The sequence below is a fragment of the Corvus brachyrhynchos genome, unplaced genomic scaffold (assembly GCF_000691975.1).
Source record: "Corvus brachyrhynchos isolate BGI_N302 unplaced genomic scaffold, ASM69197v1 scaffold17, whole genome shotgun sequence".
NCBI classification, from domain to species: Eukaryota; Metazoa; Chordata; class Aves; order Passeriformes; family Corvidae; genus Corvus; species Corvus brachyrhynchos.
This window is the reverse complement of record NW_008240046.1, coordinates 15,922,958-15,940,501: the sequence shown is the minus strand read 5'-3', so window position 1 is coordinate 15,940,501 and position 17,544 is coordinate 15,922,958. Positions and strand designations below refer to the sequence as shown.

The 17,544-nt window shown below is 36.8% G+C and overlaps 1 protein-coding gene across 6 annotated transcripts in view; it reads left to right on the top strand.

Annotated features, from left to right (window-relative positions):
- WDR17 (WD repeat domain 17) overlaps positions 1 to 17,544 on the top strand; it is a 58,372-nt gene that overhangs the window by 29,146 nt on the left and 11,682 nt on the right. For all 6 annotated transcript variants that reach the window (XM_017744496.1, XM_017744497.1, XM_008641484.2 and 3 more), the window contains 14 exons: positions 170 to 261; positions 4,411 to 4,493; positions 5,403 to 5,489; positions 6,203 to 6,367; positions 7,254 to 7,456; positions 7,599 to 7,748; positions 7,856 to 7,986; positions 9,780 to 9,905; positions 12,168 to 12,323; positions 12,620 to 12,684; positions 13,067 to 13,199; positions 14,417 to 14,508; positions 15,664 to 15,763; positions 16,865 to 17,004. In XM_017744496.1, the coding sequence (XP_017599985.1) occupies positions 170 to 261; positions 4,411 to 4,493; positions 5,403 to 5,489; positions 6,203 to 6,367; positions 7,254 to 7,456; positions 7,599 to 7,748; positions 7,856 to 7,986; positions 9,780 to 9,905; positions 12,168 to 12,323; positions 12,620 to 12,684; positions 13,067 to 13,199; positions 14,417 to 14,508; positions 15,664 to 15,763; positions 16,865 to 17,004 (1,723 nt within the window). The remainder of the gene's footprint in view (positions 1 to 169; positions 262 to 4,410; positions 4,494 to 5,402; positions 5,490 to 6,202; positions 6,368 to 7,253; positions 7,457 to 7,598; positions 7,749 to 7,855; positions 7,987 to 9,779; positions 9,906 to 12,167; positions 12,324 to 12,619; positions 12,685 to 13,066; positions 13,200 to 14,416; positions 14,509 to 15,663; positions 15,764 to 16,864; positions 17,005 to 17,544) is intronic.

Sequence of the window (17,544 nt, the reverse complement as noted above, 5' to 3'; positions counted from 1 at the left end):
AAATTGGTGTTTGTGACTTAGTAGCAAATGCTGCTGAGAAAACTCATGTCTATGTGCCATTGATGTTTTCTGTTCATATTACATTTCTTTAATTTAAAGTAGAACCACCGTCAAACAATATTGTGATTATATAATTACTGTAATATTTTACAAACATCTGTCTTTAAAGGAGATCTGAACTGCATAGCAGGTGGAACATCCAGAAATGGCGGCTTTATCTGGGATGTTCGAAAAGGCAAAATTATAACCAGATTCAGTGAGGTAAGATGAGATTACTTCTTTTTTTGTCTATATGAAATGTAAGGTAGTCATTCCCTCTAGTGTCCATAATTAGAGATGGCCAAAGTTCATATGTTTTTAAAAGGTGCTGTAGTATAAAAAACTATAGAATTATGTGTGTGCCAGTTTACATGTGTGGCAGAAGTATTTTTACTCCCTCAGACTTGATTTGTGATATGAGAGTGGTGAAGCACCAGATGGACTCCATTATCTTAAAATTGGTCCTGTAGGGATGCATGGCAAAAGCATAGCTGACTCCTTCTTAACTGTGTAAACATATATGGACATACAGACTCAGCTTCAAAAGGAAAACTGTGTTCTGTATTTTCAAACATAAGGGCCAGAAGAAACTTTCAGTCCCTAAAGTCTAGATCAATAAAGGTCCATTTCTCAGCACACTAAGCAGTATGACTCATTTAGCAGCTTGCCTTGGATTAGCTGAAATCTATCCAGGCATTTTTAAGTCCTGATATAATAGCATAATTTTTATTGGCAGAAGGAGCTGTGTAATACTATGCTGTAGTATTTTACACTATTTTGTGTATTCCTAGTATATAGCTGTGATCATCAGATTATACAGACATAATTATTTAACTGTAGGATCTGCATCAATGTACAAGGGATGCTCTTTGAGAAGAGAGGTGAAGGAGTGAGGAGAGGTACAAGCAGAAACCTTCAGGAGTTCTGGGATTCTGACACTGATATTTGCATTTGTGCTACTAAATATCTGATACAGGTCCCACTTAAATCTTCTCATACCACAATTTTTCATGCCCACTAACTTCATTATTCCAACAAGTAACTAACCTTTATTCAGAATCACTGAATGAGTAAGGTTGGAAGGGACCACAGTGGGTCATCTGGTCCAACCTCCCTGCTCAAGCAGGGACATCCTAGAATGCATTGCACAGGATTGTGTCCAGATGGCTCTGGAGTATCTCCAGAGAGGGAGACTCCACAACCTCTCAGAACAATCTGTTCCAGTGCTCGGCCACATACACAATTGAGTTCTTCTTCATGTTCAGTTGGAACTTCCCATGCATCGGTTTCTGCCCATTGCCTCTTATTGCTCAGCACCACTGAGCAGAGCCTGGATCCATCCTCTTGACACCCTCCCTTCAGATACTGACAGACATTGATGATCACTTCTCTGTTGTGAATTCTCAAGACTGAATAGGCCCAGCTCTCTCAGCCTTTTCTTGTAAGAGAAATCATTTTTATTGCCTCCCATTGGACACTCTCCAGGAGCTCCATGTCTCTCTTGTACTGGGGAGCCCAGAACTGGACACAGCAGTCCAGGTGAGGCCTCACCAGGGCTGAGTAGAGGGGCAGGATGACATTCCTTGACCTGCTGGAATGCTCTTCCTAATGTACCCCAGGACACAGTCGGCTTTCTTGGTCACAAGGGCATTGCTGGCTCATGGACAGCTTGGTGTCCACCAGGACCCCCAGGTCCTTCTCCACAGAGCTGCTTCCCTGCAGGTTGTCCCCAGCCTGTGCTGGTGCCTGAGGTTATTCCTCCCCAGGACCCTGCATTTGCCTTTGTTGAATTTCAGCTGGTTCCTCTCTGCTCATCTCTCCAACCTGCCAAGGTGCCTCTGAAGGGCTGCAGAGCCCTCTGGGGTATTGGGCACTCCTCCCAGCTTTGTGTCATCACTGAACTTGCTGAGGAGGCATCTGCCCCTTCATCAAGTCATTGATGAACAAACTAAACAATTCTGGGCCCAGTGTTGAACCTTGGGGGCCACCACTAGTGACAGGCATCCAGCTAGATCCTGTGCCACTGATTGCAGCCCTCTGGGATCTGCTGTTCAGCCAGTTCTCAACCCACCTCACTGTCCACTCATCTGGTCCACACTTCCAGTGTGCAAAGATCTCTTGCCCCCTTTACCCAATTTCTTGCTCATCAGGATACATTGCTCTTGAGCCTGGAGGAAGTGATCTGGGAATATCACTGGTTCTCTTGGACCCTTCTTCCCTGCAAGGCATGTTCCCATGGAACTGTTCAAAGAAAATCCCTGAAGAGACTAAAGGTAGCTCTGCCGAAGTCTGTGATTGTATCTTACCTGCTGCCCTGCTTCCACCTTGCCTGATACTGAACTCCACAGTCTCATGGTCACTACGGCCAAGGTTGCCCCCAGCCTTCACATCCCTCACAAGGCTTTCCCTGTTTGTTAGTATGAGGTTCAAGCAGCACAAGATCCTTGTGGGATCTTCCACTACCTGTGACAGGAAGATGTCATTAACACTTTCCAGGAATCTCTTGGACTGTTTGTGCTTCTCTGTGTTGCTTCTCCAGCAGATGTCAGAGTAATTAAAGTGCCCCACAAGAAGCAGTGCCTGTGACTTTGGAGTTGCTTCTACCTGGCTATAGAAGGCTTCATCCACTTCTTTTTCCCTATCAGGCAGCCTATAGCAAACACCCACAACAGTGTCTACTATCCAAAACATAAGCTTTTGACTTGCCCATCATCCACCCCAAGACGGAGCTTGATACATCCTAAGTGTTGCCTCACAGAGGGGGCAATTCCACCAATGTCACTTCCTGATCTGTCTTTTCGAAACAGTGTGTAGCCTTTCGTGGCAGCATTCCAGTCATTCGAGCTGTCCCGCTGTGTCTCTGTATTCACAGTGCGGTCAAAGGCCTGTGAATGCACGTAGATCTCTAGTTCATCCTGTTTGCTCCCCATACTGTGTGTGTTGGGGTACAGGCACTTTATAGAAGTATTTGACTGTGTCCACATCCCAGTGGAGGTGCAAATGGATGTCCCATAGTCCTGTCTAGTGATTATGTCTTTGGCTGCTTGTGCTTGCTCCAGGTATTGCCTCTTAAGCCTCCTTAAGCTACTAGAGTGGTTTCTGTTGTTCTCTCCTCCCCTACACCTTCTCTCTGGCAAGCCTGGCCCTGGCCTCTTTCCAATCTAGTTTAAAGGTCTCTCAGTGAGCCCTATGAACTCATGAACTAAGGTCCTTTTTCTCCTTTGAGACAGGTGGACCCCATTTGTTGCCAGCAGGCTTGGTGTTGTATAAACTGACCCATGATCAAAACCCCCAAAACTGTGCTGGTAACACCAGTATCAAATCCGGATGTTCATCTGCATGATCTTCCTGTTTCTTGCCCCATCATTCCCTGCAACTGGCAGGACAGAAGACAACACAACTTGTACTTCACATCACTTTACCAGTCGTCCCAAGGCCCAAAGGTCCCTCTTGATTGTCCACAGTGTTCTTTATTTAAGCTTCAGGTTTATATAGTTAGGGATTGCTCATTCTTCAGCTTGACCCAGTTTTATCTCTTGGATCCTGAAGGTTACAGCAGTTTTACAACTGTCCGAGTTTGAGATAAATTCGGAGGAATGTCTGAAATGAACGTCCTCTGATAGAAAGCAGGTTACAGCCACCCTCCCCCACCAGAAGATTCTTCAGAAAGAATTTTCCTCAGAGGAAAGTGAAAAAAAGTTATTTATTTAACAAGCAAAAGAGCATGCAGGCATGGAAAAAAGAATAATGCTAAATAATAAAACCTCTTGCTATGGAGAGAACCTGGGTAGGTTTCAGAGTCCTTTGTGGGGTTCAGCATGCGCCCCTCTGGGCTGGTGTGTAGAGCCTCCTGGATGATGTTCTGGCGTTGCTGAACAGTCCAGAAGAGAAGAAGAAGCCAAAGTCCCAAGGCTCCGTACTTTAGCTAACAAACAAGAAACTAGCTAAAGGGCAAAAGGAATGTAACCCTTCCCTGCTGCAGAAGTGGAGCAGCCAGGCAGGAGAAGCCAGCGAGCTTATCTGTGTTTTGAACACAAACTGCCGAAAGAATTCCAGCAGCTCTCTCCCCTCTCCCATAGTAGTTTTAAAGGCACAGAACTCCTGTCTGGCATAGGGCAGATGATAGGGAATACAGTATCATACAGTCACCCCAGGACAACTACCTATCTCCATATTCCCGATATTTTGGACTTGGATTCTCAAACATCCAATTGTATTGGGTACTCATTATAATGTGGTTTTGTACAGTATACTGTACTGGGAGAAAAGGTCTGCAGCCCATAGGGGAATAAAGTAAAAAAGATGAGTCAATAGATGAGAGAAAAAGGGGTGAATTATTTCTTATTGATAGGTATTTTGCATTTTTTGAAGCATGGAAAGAATGGAATCTTCTGCATTGCCTGGAGTCATAAAGATTCCAAAAGAATAGCAACCTGCAGCAGTGATGGATTTTGGTGAGTGTTATTGGAAGAAAAAAAAATTGCTAAATGCACTTCTCAAGTCCATAAATTTTGACAGTACTCTCAGTAATTAATTATAAAACTTTTCTTACTGGACAAAACTTGAATTATATTAGTCTTCTGTACTTGTTAGGGTATGTTTTTCATGATTTTAAGAAAAAAAAAGGAATGTTTTCAAAGGAATAGTGTCTAAGACACTCTAATAGTAAAACTAAGTACTGATTTTTATTTGGACCAGAATATCTTCCTATGTTTCTTATCTGTAGAGGACACTTTTCAAAAGCCATCCAATTTGCTTGTCTTAATTTTTAATTTTTTTTTTTAGTTTTTTAGTTTTTTGTTTCAAGGACTAAAAAGTACTATTTTAGAATGAAGTAATTACAAGTGTACTATCACAGGAGTATAATAACTCATTTCTAAAAACACATGAATATCTATTGAGACCAATTTTGCATATATTGTGTTTCAGTACATTTTAAAAATCCTTCTTCATTAGTTTCCTCTGCTACCTGTGTCATTCCAGCTCAAACATAATGAGCAGAAATTTTAGAAAACAATCAGCTTCTTTTTTTTTTTAATTCCTAAAGATCTATTTGTACCTTAAAGCCATGACTAAAACTTTGATTTTGGGCTATGGGGATCCTTTCACAATAGAGGTACTATGGTGAATATCTTTAAAGCCACTCTGAAGAAACATAGAAAATGAAGTAGAGTTAGATGTTGTACAATCAACATCCAGTTAGATGTTGTAATTGAGGGGCTGATATTATTTGTGGCTATTTCTCCTATTCTTTGTGTATATCTTTTTGCTATCTGGCTTATTTGCACAGAATAAAACTTAATTTTGGATAGCCTACTCAGAATGTATTTTTGCTTATAATAATACATTGTAATTGGTTTCAGTATTATTCGAACCATTGATGGCAATGTTCTTCACAAGTACAAACACCCAGCTGCAGTGTTTGGCTGTGACTGGAGTCAAAACAACAAGTAAGTAAAAATTAACCCAAAGAATTGACAATATTTACTATTTAAATTGATTACCAGCAAAGTAACACAAAGTTATCTAGAATGTGATATTCACTGTGATAGTGAAACACTGGAGTTATCTGTTCCACAGTAGGATACGCCTATAGCAGCTCTCTATTCCCAGTAGTATATTTCATTGACCACCATGAACTTCCTTAATTTTCAAAGGAGGATCATTTAATATTGATGAGAGAAAAAAAAATTATCTAGCTGAATATATAATGGGTGGGAGAAAAAAACAGACATTCAAAGCCAGGAACGAGGGTTTTAGACTGGTGTCCTTGGAATGGCTGCTAAGGTGAAGATGTAGCAGACAAGTAAATACATTATGATTATATGTAAATTTTGTAGATAATTCCTAAAAATGACATGAGAACTTTGTGTCAAAAAAAAAAGTTATATAGTAATTCAGTCTATTAATAGTTGTGTATTGGGTGCATGGTCATACTGCAGTGCAAATACTATTCCCCATTGCAACTAATGGATCTTTATCAGGTTTTTTTCTGATTTAGTTTATTTAATTGGATTATCAATAGCTACATCTTGAAGAGATGAAGGAGAAGCAAAAATATGCTATTTTTTAAAAACATAGCTGAAAATTGCACTTTATTTTTTTTTTTTTAATTTAAAAAGACATTGGCCATCTCTGTGATTTTGCTGTTTTTATTTTGCAGAGATATGATAGCTACTGGTTGTGAGGATAAAAACGTTCGTGTTTACTACTTGGCAACCAGCTCTGATCAACCACTGAAAGTTTTTACTGGGCATACTGCAAAGGTGTTTCATGTACGGTGGTCCCCTCTCAGAGAAGGAATCCTCTGCAGTGGCTCTGATGACGGGTTAGTATTTCTGAACAATTAGAAAACTTAAACCTCAAGCAGGAATATTGGAGAAACTTAAGATCTTTACTTATAATGGTGTTGTGAATACTTAATAATCTAAATCTCTGCCTTGTTCAGATTCAGGCTTTAGCTTTATTCTTAGCTTTATGTAGTATTTGGGCAGCAGGATCATTATCTAAAATTGTCACAACTGCTGTAGTTGGGCAAGTTTCCAAATCCTTTCCCAAGAGTAGGGTCAATGCCTGATACTATTACTGCAACGAATAACACAAGAAGGATACCACATGTTTACATTACGTCTAAAGAAACAGGTGCAAGACCTGCTCTTATTTGATATTTTTCAAAAGTATGCTTAAGTAGGATCTGCAGAGAATTTTAATGAGTATTAGATACTTCTGTTTTGTTGGTTTGATGACATTGCTTTTGAGGGAGAGCACATAAGTCCATGTGAGCAGGAGGAAGCATTTTTCTGTGATTCAAAGCCACTTCCCTGCAGAGTATAGAAGATATTTTTGTAAAGGATATTTTGTAAGTTTGGAGTATTGGCTTCTATTGCTTTCCACATTAGCATTCATTAGAGGTTTATGCTTGAAGCAAAATCTATTAGTTCATGGTGTAGTGATTCATGACAGGAAGCAACCTGATAGCAAACTTCTTGTCAATAAAATACATTGAATGGGACTTGCCCTAGGATTGAACACTGAGGAGCATTCTGGCAACTGGTCACCAGCTAGATTTAGCCCCTTTCACTGCAATCTTTGAGCCCTGATGTGAAGCAAATAAATATTCTGATAAATTTGAAGCTTAAAATATTGCTGAAGTAGAGAGATAATTATATTTCAATAGGTGATCTGATGGAGATTGATCTCTTATCATGTTTCAGTACTGTTCGGATATGGGATTATACACAAGATGCTTGTATAAATGTTCTTAGTGGACATACAGCTCCAGTACGGGGACTTATGTGGAATCCTGAAATTCCTTACCTTCTAATATCTGGCAGCTGGGACTATACAATTCGAGTCTGGGATACAAGAGATGGAACATGTTTGGACACAGTTTATGATCATGGTGCAGATGTATATGGTAATATTTTTTAAATTTTGTTTTATTTCTGTATTGAAATGATTCCAATAAAAATTCTGTTTTAAAATTTATACAGTAATTTAATCAAACAGGTTATTAGATAAACTTACTTGACTATATTTTTAAATATCCTTTCTACTAGGATTAACATGTCATCCTAGTCGTCCATTTACTATGGCATCCTGCTCTCGTGATTCCACTGTGAGACTCTGGTCATTGACGCCTCTTATAAACCCTCTACAAATAAATATCATAACCGATAGATGTTGGGATGATATTATCGGCAATCCAGGTAAGCAAATTGTATAAACCATTGTTTTCATTTTCTTTATGTTACTGCTCTTATTCCTTTGGTTGTTTTTTATTTTAATTTCATGTATAACTCTTTGTGTGTGTTAGATCGCGCCGTGGAGCCTGGCACTCCTCCTTTGCTATGTGGTAAAGTTTCCAGGGATATGAAACAAGAATTGGAAAAATTGTCAGGAAATCCTCGGGGAAAAAAACTACGGTGGTTTTCAGAATATTTTTCAGTAAGTATTCTCCAAACTTAAGGATGTTGTCAGTGTGAATTACTTTCTCTTCTGAAGTCAATCTCCAAAACTGAGATTTCTTTCTTCTCCACCATTTTTTTTCTCTTTTTTGAAGGGATCTTAGAAAATAGGCAGAAATGAGTTCTATTTCTTATAGAACTTAAGGTCTATAGGTCTGCATATAAAAATGTCCGTGATTGAATTGTCTGTCACTTGTGAAAAACAAATCTCACTAATTTAACTTTGCAAAAAACAAACCAATTTTTTGCAAAGTTAAATTAGTGAAATAATATCATTTTCTATAGGAAAGGTTAATTTGACAGCAATTTGCTATTGAAGAAAATGAAAATATGTGTTTAATCAAAGTGCATTAGAGCTTTTTAATTTTTAATTAATCAAAAGAATACCTTCATTACTGATAAGATTTGAACTGCCCAAGTGTCTGTGCCCAAATTGCTCTTTATGTTCTAGGAACTGTAGATCCCGATCCGGCATACCTCAGTATCCATCTATTGCCTTTTCTCCATTGCACAGTAATATTTTCTATAAATTGCTGCAGCCTCTCAGTGCAAATGAGTTAAAAATATGGGTTCCTGTGAGTGCTTACCTGCATAGGAGCTGCACTTGAGGTAGAACAAGGACAAAATCACCTGGAACTACAGGTTCTACTACTACTGGAGCTCATGTCAAACACTGTTGTAATTTAAGTCAAAACACTGATCTAAAAAGACCTAGTTCATTCAAAGTATTTATTTTGAGTTCTGGCTAAATTTAAGTATATGACTTAGAAATGCTGAAACAATCTTTCTTGATTTCAAACTTAGACATTTTCTCTTTTGTTAAAAATATATTTATGGAATTCCTTATCTTACAGAAGTTATAAATTTTGATTTCCCATGTTGATTTGAGAGTAAAACTGTTATAAGAATATTAGAATTTTCCAAGAACAAAAGCTTTTTTGATCAGGTATGCTCAGTGCTTTTTGAGTCCAGAAAATGAGGTATTGTGCTAAACTATGAGGAGTCTAATAAGAGTTTTAATGGACAAAAAAAGAGAGAGTAGTCATTTCCCTAGTAGGATTTTATGCTTTTTACCAGCTCAGAAATAATTTGACTTCTAAACTTGTGAACCTGTTTTTCTTAGAGAAGCTTCTTTAGGTCAAAGGTTTAATGATTTTTTTAAGCTTTTAAATACTCACTCTCTTCTAGACCTCATTCAATGTTAAACTGTTGTCCTGTTTCTACAGAAGGATTGATTCAAAGGCTAGACCAATAGAAATGCTTGAAATTTATTTTAAAAAATTATTACAGTTCTACTATATGTGTCTGTTTTAAGATTTAATATTAAGATAGTAAACCAGCTTGTGGCAGTCAAGCCTTGAAGCTCTTTTCTACCTGGCCCATGTCTTTGCTTTACAGAAAATGGGAAACAAGTGCTGGGTCAGCTCCTGCATGCCAGCAACTGACTGCTGGTTTGTGCCAGCAGTAGACACAAGATAGCTTGTATTTCTTTGAAAGCAAAAGGGAAAACTCTAATGGCAAGCCCTCAGCTATGTCTAACCATAACCTAATAGGTTCATGGATCTTACTGTATCTTTACTGCCTGCAAGAAGACTGAAGAACTTGTAGTATCTTGAACTAATTCATGTTTTCATAATAAAAGTTCTAATATTGAAATGATCTGAAACTGTATTTCTTGGAGTTGACTGACAAATGTTTTCTAATGTCTTTGTAAGTTCAAGTTTCTCTCTTGAACATTACTGTAATAAAACTCTTCTTCTCTAACAATTTTAGCCTCCAGGAGGCAGCAAAAATTTATGGGATTTGGTTGCTGTAATAAAAGGACAGGATGACAGTTTGCTTCCACAAAACTACTGCAAAGGAATTATGCATATGAAACACCTCATTAGATTTAGAATGGTAAGTGAAGCACAAACAATATGTGAAAATGGTTGTTAGTCCATGTAGTATTTCACTATTTAAAAATAACATTCAATGCTTTACAAAAGGTTGCAATTTCAAGTCCAAAGAAATTTGTGCATACTAGTTCTTCACTGCAATACTACTCCGTTACAATAGTATGTAGCTGTCTGTGTGATTTCATGCATACTCAGTGTTAAAATGCTAGGTTACAGTTATTAACTAGAAAAGCATTTTTCAAAACAATTAAAAGAAATTGCAAAGCAATCATCACTACTGTTTCAGCTATGAAGCAAGTTTGTCTTGCCTGTTATATACACTGTACTTTTATGTTTGGTAAATTCAGATTATTTGATTGTATAAACATGAAGTGTGTAGCTATGTTCAGATGTACAGACGGGAATTCATGTCTGAAAATGAAGGAAAGTCAGCAGAAATATGTTCTGCAGGTCTCTGGAAGAAGGAATGGGTAAGCAAGAACCTGTCATTTATATGAATATGCAGCTTAAGAGTGACTTGGATGAGAATAGGAAATTTAAGTACTAGGCCATAAATTTATTAGTAGCTGCATTTATGAATATGCAACCAGATACACAGTTTGTGTAGAATATGCAGATTCATCATTCTGTCAGGAAGTTCTTAGGAATACTAAAGTATCCCATACTTTAATGACTGGACTGTAAATAGAGGAAAGATTATCTGCTGGTATGGATCAAGGGAATGCTCTTGCCAGCCCCTGGGCTAATACTTGCCAGGTATCACATGTTGTTTACTGTTACATGCTATTTTGCAAAATCACAGGCTCTTTAAGCGTGTCCTACATTCCTTATGACTCTCAAGTGATTAAAGATGATTAGTATTGTTAACTGTAATAATAGCAGCTGTTCTGCTAATCCTATGGAGTTCTGTTTGTGTGTCCATGTGTCAAAAACAACAGTTTTCTCAGCCAGTTAGCCTGAGAAGACATTAAATCTTGACTTGTGCAGTCCAAGAAGTCTGTTTATCCCTGCAACATGATTTCATGCATTTATAGCCCCATTGATCTAGAGTAACTACAGTAAGTGCTGGTCATTCTGTGGACCTAGATGAAGTGTTCACATTAATTAAAAGCATTTTCCCCCCTTCTTACTGACTCAGAGTCTTGTTTGAGACCTTTAAGAGAAAGTAGGGGGTAGGGTAATGCTGATTGCTTGTTAAGGACTGCTAATACTCTCTTTTCCTTAGGAAGCTGAATAATGGCACTGCAGTACCTAGACATTTCAGGATGAAGTAAGGATGTAGAGCAACTGTCTTTTTTCTGTTTTTAGGAAACAGAGAGGATGCATTGGGACCTTCAGCAGGGAAAAGTAAAAAATATAGAAGTGCTGAAGAAAAAAATTAATGTAGTTTGTTTAAAAAAAACCAGCAGGAAAATATAATAAATATAGAAGTGCTGAAGAAAAAAATTAATGTAGTTTGTTTAAAAAAAACCCAGATCCTTGTGAGCTGCCATTGGTCTACATGGCAGTTTACTTTGGTGAAGAATGTTCAAAATTCATTCTCCATCTTCAATATATGGTACTGCAAAGTCATGAATAGCCAAATGCCACCATTGTGCATTGATGATAGAATCCAACTGAGAATTCTTGAAAAGCTCCCTTTGCTTATTTTTTCTGTTAAGTATAATTCTGTTGCAGCTTGTTTCTCAAACTCTGACAGATGAAGAAATTTAGTCTTATCTCCCCAACTAATATAAAAATTGCAGTAGTTGGGAATATAAGTAATTTCTTGGCCATATGGTTAATGGGACATGACAGATCAGACCACAGAGCCTATTGTCTACCAGTTAAGCCTACTGTCTTTGTTATTTCTTTATGTGGACGTCATTGTAATAGTAATATATACAATTTCCAGCTCTGTATGGCATATGTTCATAAATATTTCTTTTTCAGTTTCAAAATATCAAGATTTTTATGAGGCACATCTGGGTGAATTACTATTATATATGAGAATTTAAAAAAAAAACCAACCCTAAGCTAATAAAGGAAGAGAATCAAGGAAAATGTATGTGTACAAAAAACCACAAACACAGTTACTTTAACATCATAAATATAGTTCACTGTAATCTCATTGAAATCTCTTTCAATTAGCCTTTTCTCTAAAGAATTTTTTTCTTAAATTATAATCTTTATATTCCACTGTAATATCTGGCAATAGTCCATTCTTAGGAAAACTTGTTTTCATCACAGAAAACTTCTTAATCTTTTTTTTTTTTTTCCTCAGTCCAAGGCCCAAGAACTGACAACAGTAAAGATGTCTAAGTTTGGAGGTGGTATTGGTGCACCAAGCAAAGAAGAAAGACTCAAAGAAGCTGCAGAAATACATTTAAGATTAGGACAAATTCAGCGATATTGTGAGCTAATGGTAGAACTTGGAGAGGTAAAATATCAGAACACTATTGAAGAATAATAAAATATGAAGGTTTCTGAAAACCTTCATATTTGCATATTTGCAGCTACCCTAGCAAAGATAGGGAGGCAATAAATGGGTCACTAGTCCCCAGATCAGTAATCTTGTTCCAATTACTTTTAACATATGCAGTCTAAAGCATAGCTCATTCCTTATTTAACTTTTGAGAAATCTATTTTTAATGGAAGAAAAATTACACTAGTTCAAAATATGGCTGTTTCTCAAATTAAAATTATCGTGTTAAATGCATTGCTTCTTTCTTCTAGTGGGACAAAGCTCTCTCAGTTGCACCTGGTGTATCAATGAAATATTGGAGGAAGTTAATGCAAAGGTAAGTTAATAAAAATATTATGGCACATTGTAGCTTCAGTCCATAAAAGGACATAGACAAGTGGGAAGGACGGATAGTAATATCAGTTATAGTTTTCTTTTGTTACAGCATGCTAGTGATGTTACTTTTTGTTCAGTAAGCTTTGGGATGGAGCTGGGGAGGATTTCAACAATAACTTTGTGTACAAGAAGCAAAGGGTTGAACATAAACTGCAACTTCATAAACTCTTTAGTGCAGTATTCACGTTTTGCCAGTCTGGAAAGGCAGATGGTTTTCAGTGAACTTTAAACAGCTTCATCTAACACCTAAACCATATAGATAAGTTTGGTGATTGTTCATATATGTAGATATTTCTTGTTTATTTATTCATTTGTTTAATTAGGAGAGCTGATCAGTTAATTCAGGAAGAAAATGATGATGTCATCCCATACTGTATAGCTATTGGCGATGTGAAGAAACTGGTTTCTTTCTTTACTTCAAGAGGTCAGCTTAAAGAGGCTCTACTTGTTGCACAGGTATTACTACATATATATCAGTGTGGGAGATGTATTTAGCTCTTAGCTTGTAACTCAGAATATGACATAATTTAAAAGGCTAGCTCTTTTCACTTTAGCAAAATAGCTGAATAATGATGCCCAAGTCTTTACTTCCATGTGGTATTGACCAATTTTTATGCAGAAATCATAAGGAGGTAACTCATGTTTACAGATTTAAAGCCTTATTCTTCTAAACTGCAAATGATCATAATGAAAACTGATGTGTTCAGTTTCAATTGAAATGCAACCTGATTTTCAATAGTCAGTCCCCTTAACATCAAAGTCATGTAGAATTTCATTTCTCTTGAATTTCTGCTGAGAAATCATCTGTCTGTATGTTTTAGCTAAATAGCTGAATAAGGTACAGAATGTAACTTTGACACAGATTTAACAAGCTATAATGTTTGAACTTTAAAGCAAGTTAAAGCTTCAGAAAGATCTTAATTTTTCATGTAAGAGAGGTATTGCAGAGAGATATTACAATTCATAGAATAATCTTTGTCTCAACGGTTTAATAAGATAATAATAAGCAACAAAATACCAGGAATTACTTTCCCTTTTAACTGAGCCCTGAGGTTTAATGGTGTTATCCTAGCTACATCTTAAAACATGTGAAAGAATTTCCAAAATTCATAGAATCAATTAGGTTGGAAAATACCCCTGAGATCATTGAGTCCAACCCTTGACCAAACACTGCCTTGTCAACTGATTTCATTTTAACCCACAGTGACCTCTTTGTATTTAATGTTAGAAATAAATTATTACCAGATACGAAGGAAAGTTCACCTTAAGCCACTATATGCCAAACCTTCCCAGATTTTCTGGTATACCTGCTGAGAAGTATGGAAGTCTATGGACTTCATCCTTCCCTCAGAGCTGTTTGCTCATTGGGGTGTAAAAATCAAGGTTGTAGCCTTCACCATCCATTATATACAAATGCTGAAAAATCCTGCACAAATGCGTAGGAAGGAAGAAGTATTTGCTTCGGTAGAATTCTTGTATGTCTGGATAAAACTAGGCTAAGATTTAGCTATGAATGAGTTCATTAGTTTAAACATTCAAACAGTTTCTTTGTTATAACTGGGCTTTAGAAAGAATTTTATAAATCTTAGATTATTTTTGTTGTTACTGAAAAATTTCATTTCATCTTCAGTTTGAATTGTGCATTAATTTATCTATATTTTATTCACTTCCAGGCAGCTTGTGAAGGAAATATACAGATGTTACCACTCTCCACAACAAGCAGAACTTCAAATTCTGGTGGAAACAATACAGATGATTATAATGAGTAAGTTGTTCTAGTTTATATGTAAAACCTCATCTTAGTGCAGAGTGTAAAGTCATTAAGGGAGATAAAGCAAAATGGTTTAATTTGGCATCAGCAATTTAGAGTTCAACAAAATATTGCATCTTCTAGTACTTAGTTAATAGAGTTACTAACTACTTGTTGCTACATTAATTTCCCTATTCTGTCTCCTGGCACAAAATGGATTTTTCATATGTATGTATTATAATTATAAATGTCCTTTTCACTTGCTTGATATTTAAGATGCATTCCTGTGCACTTAAATATATAGCATATTACCTTAGAACCTTTGGTAAGCAGAGTAAGTTTTAGCATTAACAAGTATCTGTGATCCCCTATTATTACACATAATCTCTTCCTGAAGCTTTGCTGTTTGTCATCAATGAAGGTTCTGATAATGTTAAATAAAAATCAAACTGAGAGAGTAGGTTTAGATTGGATATTAGGAAAAAATTCTTTACTGTGAGAGTGGTGAGGCACTGGCACAGGTTGCCCAGAGAAGCTGAGGATGCTCCAAACCTGGAAGTGTGCAAGGCCAGGTTAAATGGGGCTCTGTGCAACCTGGTCTGGGGGAAGGTGTCCCTCCCATGGCAGGGGGCTTGGAACAGAATGACCTTTATGGTACCTTCCAACACAAGCCATTTTGTGATTCTATTACTCTCATTGTCCATGCCCATAAAAAAACCCCAAATATGCAGCTCTCCTTGTCTAGAACAGCGCTCCAAAACCTGAATTACATTATCCAGTTATAGGTGTAGTAAAAAAAGGAGTTTAGAGGCTGTGTAGTTACTTCATTTACATGAGCAGTTTTTGAGGAATTAGAGAAATAATGGTTCAGAGTTTACAGGTACAGATTGGATATCCAAATATTTCATTTTTCTTCTCTCAGTCTGAAGAGACATTTCTGTACTGATGTAGACTTTGGGAAACTGACCCACCTCAGTATGTACCAACAAAAGTAGTGGATGAAGCTCAAACAGATTGCATTTTTCAAGCTAGTAGTGCCATTATCTATGAGTCAAATATAGCAACTTTTAGGGTACAGAAGCAAGTGTGGTGAATTTCACATAAATTAAGACCCAAGGCAAGACTCCAACATTAAAGTGACCTTGCAGAATTAATTTTTTGTTCTTGCAGTCTCCTGCAGAGGGTCAGTAAAGAACTGGCAGATTGGTATTTCCAGGATGGCCGTGCAGTGCTTGCAGCATGTTGTCATCTGGCTGTTGAAAATATAGAGGTAATTTTTTTTAATTTAACAATGAAAAAGCCAACATTGACTTCCTTTTTACATCTTCACATGTGTTTTAAAATTTATGTGTCACATTCTAAAATGGTATTTGGTATTTGATTTGTTTATATTTATGCAGAGTTAGATCCTTATAGTATTAAATTTAGTAGCAAAACTCCCTTGATTCTATTAAATTCAAGGTATCTTTCATGTACAGAAGGTAGCATGATCTTGAATTGTATTTACAGTATCTTGTTATATTAGATAATATACTTAAGTACCTTAGATGTATACATCTAAGTGTTACTGTTTATGGTGACTCAAAATACCCATTCAGAACTGGAAGTTATTTTGCTAAAGAAGATGCAATTTCTGCCTTAAAGAATTTACAGTCTAAATGAAGAAGTAAATAGGAAAAAAACCCCCAACCCTCAGTACAAAAATAGAACTGACATGTAGGAAACATTTCATTACATTTTTTAATTTGTTTGTAGCTTTACAAATTGTTTCTTTTCCTCAGTCTCTCTGGATTTTGTTGCTGACTTACCAAGTTTTTCCTCCTCTATCCCCCAAATAAGTATAATTCCATCTCAATTAGCTGTTCTGAGAGAAATTGAGAATCAGTTAATGCCTGTATTTCTAATAGGCATATTTCAAGTTGTTGTGTAGTTCTTAGGGTCTGACATTCTGCTATGCCTATCAGTAACTCTGGTGGCTGAGAGAGAGTAAGAACAGGACAATCCTTCTCATTTTCTTGGCGTTCTAGTCTCATTTCATTGAAAGAGAGGGGAAATATACACTCTGAATTCTAGTGTCCTTAAGATTAGATGGAATTCCTATCATGCATTTTAGGCATCGTATTTATGTGATCTCTTCAGTTGAATAAAGGAAGATTCTGCTAAAGGAAGTCTATTTAGTTATTTAAAAAATTATTAACACGTGGTGCACAATTATTTACTCATTCAAGAGACCCCAAGTATATATAATTGAGTTTAATTATTGCATATTTTGTCCTTCCGTAAAAAGTCTCATAAGTGAATGTGATATGCTTAACATGGTGAATGCCCCAAAATGCTTATGTCCCTTAATGATATTTTTTCATTGAGCAAGCTTGCGATGGCAAATCTGATTCGTGGAAATGAACTGGAGTTGGCAATCAGTGTGGGTACTGTCTTAGGAGAAAGTGCAGCACAAGCAACACATTATGCCCTAGAACTACTAGCAAGAAAATACATGGCAGTAATGACATGGTAAGAATTTCTTAACCCAAAGGTTTATTTTTTTCTCCCTGATAAAACAATCAAGATGTGTCATTGTGAAACTTTTGTAGAGATCCAACTACCATGGGTAGGGAGAATAAAAATTGCTCCTTGAACAAGGATTGCTGTATTAGACCTTTGAAGTACAGGGCATGCAAATGTTCTGCTTTAATCTCAAAATACATTCCGTATGCATTGTAAATAAGAGAGGAGTCATTGTCAGAGTATGAAACCCACTGAAAAAAATCCTAGCTACTTGGGCAATAGGTAGCATATGAAGTCCTAGTTTATATTGAGTAACAAGAACTGCTTTAGAAAAAGTAAGGCTGGAACTGAGTTAAAATGTCAAAAGGAACAGTAGCCCAAGTAGGATATGTGAAGTGATTTTTAAGTACTTGTTTGAAAAATATAAAACTAAGAGTCTGAGGAATTATCTTCTATTCGTATTAGGAGCACAAGACTGCTGAAAAGATTTAAGGATGAAACAGGATTACTATTTAATTCTGCAGAAGTAACTTCTCTCTTGCATAT